Here is a 2,627-nt window from a genome sequence, read left to right on the forward strand (position 1 = left end):
AAAATCATTGTTGACTCACTCTATGCCCTTGGTAGCGAGAAACAGGCGAGTCCGCTGTGCGTACGGACAGAACCTCATACTGTACAGACGGAGTTTACCTGGTCGGGGGGAGGGGGGCAGGGGGAACCTGGGAAGACAGATGTGACAAAATAATTTGCAAAATAACGAGTCATTACTTTATTACAATTCATCCGTTTTTTGCATCAACGACAAAGCTGTCATTACATGTACATTCACCAAGAAGTTTATGTTTATGTAAATGATCAGATCTCGGGCCTCCTAGTGGCTTTCCATGGCATTGCAGTAAATCTTTTGGTTTCGATAACTGGTGTTTTGGGTTGGTGAATGACAAATCTGGAAAAGCAAAATGACGTACGTGAACCCCTATGGTAACACAGCCATTGATTTGACAATATGTGTAACCTTATACCCGTCTTGGTTCAACCGCTAAGTTTATGTTACGAATGTGATACCGTTGCCATTGTGTCAGGATCATGAACTAGAACGTCGTTAACAGTGTTACGCAACATCAACAAGAAGAACGCTTACAGGAGTCACATATTTAATATCTTAAGGCATCTTGGTCTGACATTGCGGTGTCTACAAAATGTGTGACAAGCATATAAAGTAGACATCTAATTTGCCAAAACAACTGGTCTGTTATGTCGGCGTTATTTGCTTTCCTTTTGTAGGTAAATATCAGGACGATTCTACCTTCTACCAACTATGTTCAACAAAATCCTGGTCAATTCGGCCCCAAAACACTGGTCAAGTCGGCCCAACACCCTGTCCGGTCAACTCCGCCAAGGCTTATGGTTATGCTGTTGGGCCAAGTTGACCAGGATGGCGAGTTGATCTGTTTAGCCATTTGGGCTGAGTTGGTAATGGCCGAAGCGTCCGACATCTTATACTGCTCTGTAAGTCACGACCATGAATCTCAATGCCAGCCTACATAACGCCAGACTCTGAAAAAGCTAAAGCCTACTGTCTGCTAGTTCAACGACAGTCTTCTACGCATACTCACCCGTCTTCATGGCCCTTTCAGACGGCATGGCGCGAACTAATTATAAGACGGGGAAGCGCGGGACAGACAACGTTACGGCTGATTGGTTTACCTGAAAACCCTTCTGGGTGTGACTCAGCGAATAGGTGCGAACTTTGACCTTTTAACATCACGACGTTGATCGCGTGGATTTTGTCTTCTGTCTGTTTGACCAACGCGAACGTAAAACCAACGTGAATACACATTTTTTTACCCTACAAAATTAAATCCCCATAGACCACTGCAAATTACATTTCTAATATTCACCATACGAGCGATCGCTGTTGTTGTTTATATCTGGGATATTCGGTGGTTGGTGCATACCAGGACGTCAGTAGATTGGATTAAAGACTGATATTTAAATAAGCAGATCAAATTACCGGTTAATATGTAAATTAATCGTTTGCCAAACACCTGCTTTTTGCCTACCATTGCGTCACCGTGATATCATCGCGATCGCTCGTATGTGCAAGATATAGCTACCGTACGGTCGTACGTACGTATGCCTTTGTGCCTTAAACCTTTGCACTTGCCACATGAACTTTGACCATTTGCTCAACATCGTTTGGAAGGGAATCAAAGCCAGCAATATGCGTATTCTGTCGAAGCTTCGACGATTTGCTATTCTGCTAGTTTTCGTGGGTTTTCTGACCAGACACAAGAGTGGCGCAGAGAAGGTTCTGTTGGTACCACCGTCATATGGCGACAGCCACTGGATGACTCTGGCCAGACTTAGCCGTGCTATGGTGGATAGAGGTCATGTCGTCACTGTGATTGTTTCAGAGGACATTGTGGGAAAACGAGGGGCAGAGTGGCCTGACTTTAAGTTTGAGGCATTCCAAGATCAAGGAATCCGAGCAGCACTTCAGGCACTACAAGACCAAGCGTATTCTGAGGCCGGAGAATTGTCTTTCGTCAAATTAAGAGAAGCGTTCGCTTCTGCGTCCGAAGAGCTCAAACAATACTGTGCCATGTTGCTTGGGGACAGTAAACTTGTGGAACGATTGAGAACATCCCGGTATAGTGTGGTGATTTCTGACCCCTTTTTCCCTTGTGGTGCTATCCTCTCAGCCTATCTAGACTGCCGCGTCCCCCACATCGCCCTTTTGCGTGGAGATCCGTTCTTTCTTGATGTAAAGGCGACTGGTGTACCGGTGCCCCCGTCATACGTACCATCCCTACTTACCGATTTTACTGATGATATGACCTTTCTACAGCGTCTTCAGAACGTCGTACTGTCTACTGTTGTACCGGTGATGGCACGTCAGGTTGTGAACGGAATCTATAACGAACTGGTCCGGAAGTACATAGGCGAGGAAGAAACTATTCAGAGCGTGACGTCACGTACGGACTTATGGCTGTATAGAACTGATGATGTGCTGGACTTCCCTCGTCCCAGCATGCCCAACATTGTGCAAGTTGGAGGACTGAATGTCCGTGCGGCCGTTCCTCTAACTGAGGTGAGTTAGGCAATAATACACAGCCATTTCTATCTTGACTGATATGTTTGCGCCGAGCACCTAACACGAAGCACGGTGGCTTCAGGGTTAGTCACAGTGTTCGTTGGTTATTTATCTGAACTACG

General features: G+C 45.8%; 1 protein-coding gene across 1 annotated transcript; it reads left to right on the plus strand.

The window, feature by feature from the left end:
• Positions 1-1,632: 1,632 nt before the first annotated feature.
• Positions 1,633-2,511, plus strand: LOC118416148 (UDP-glucuronosyltransferase 1A1-like). The gene has a single exon (XM_035821225.1). The coding sequence runs from the start codon at positions 1,633-1,635 to the stop codon at positions 2,509-2,511; it is 879 nt and encodes a 292-aa protein (XP_035677118.1).
• The last annotated feature ends 116 nt before the right edge of the window (positions 2,512-2,627 follow it).

Source organism: Branchiostoma floridae, chromosome 5 (assembly GCF_000003815.2).
Source record: "Branchiostoma floridae strain S238N-H82 chromosome 5, Bfl_VNyyK, whole genome shotgun sequence".
In the NCBI taxonomy this organism is placed as follows: domain Eukaryota; kingdom Metazoa; phylum Chordata; class Leptocardii; order Amphioxiformes; family Branchiostomatidae; genus Branchiostoma; species Branchiostoma floridae.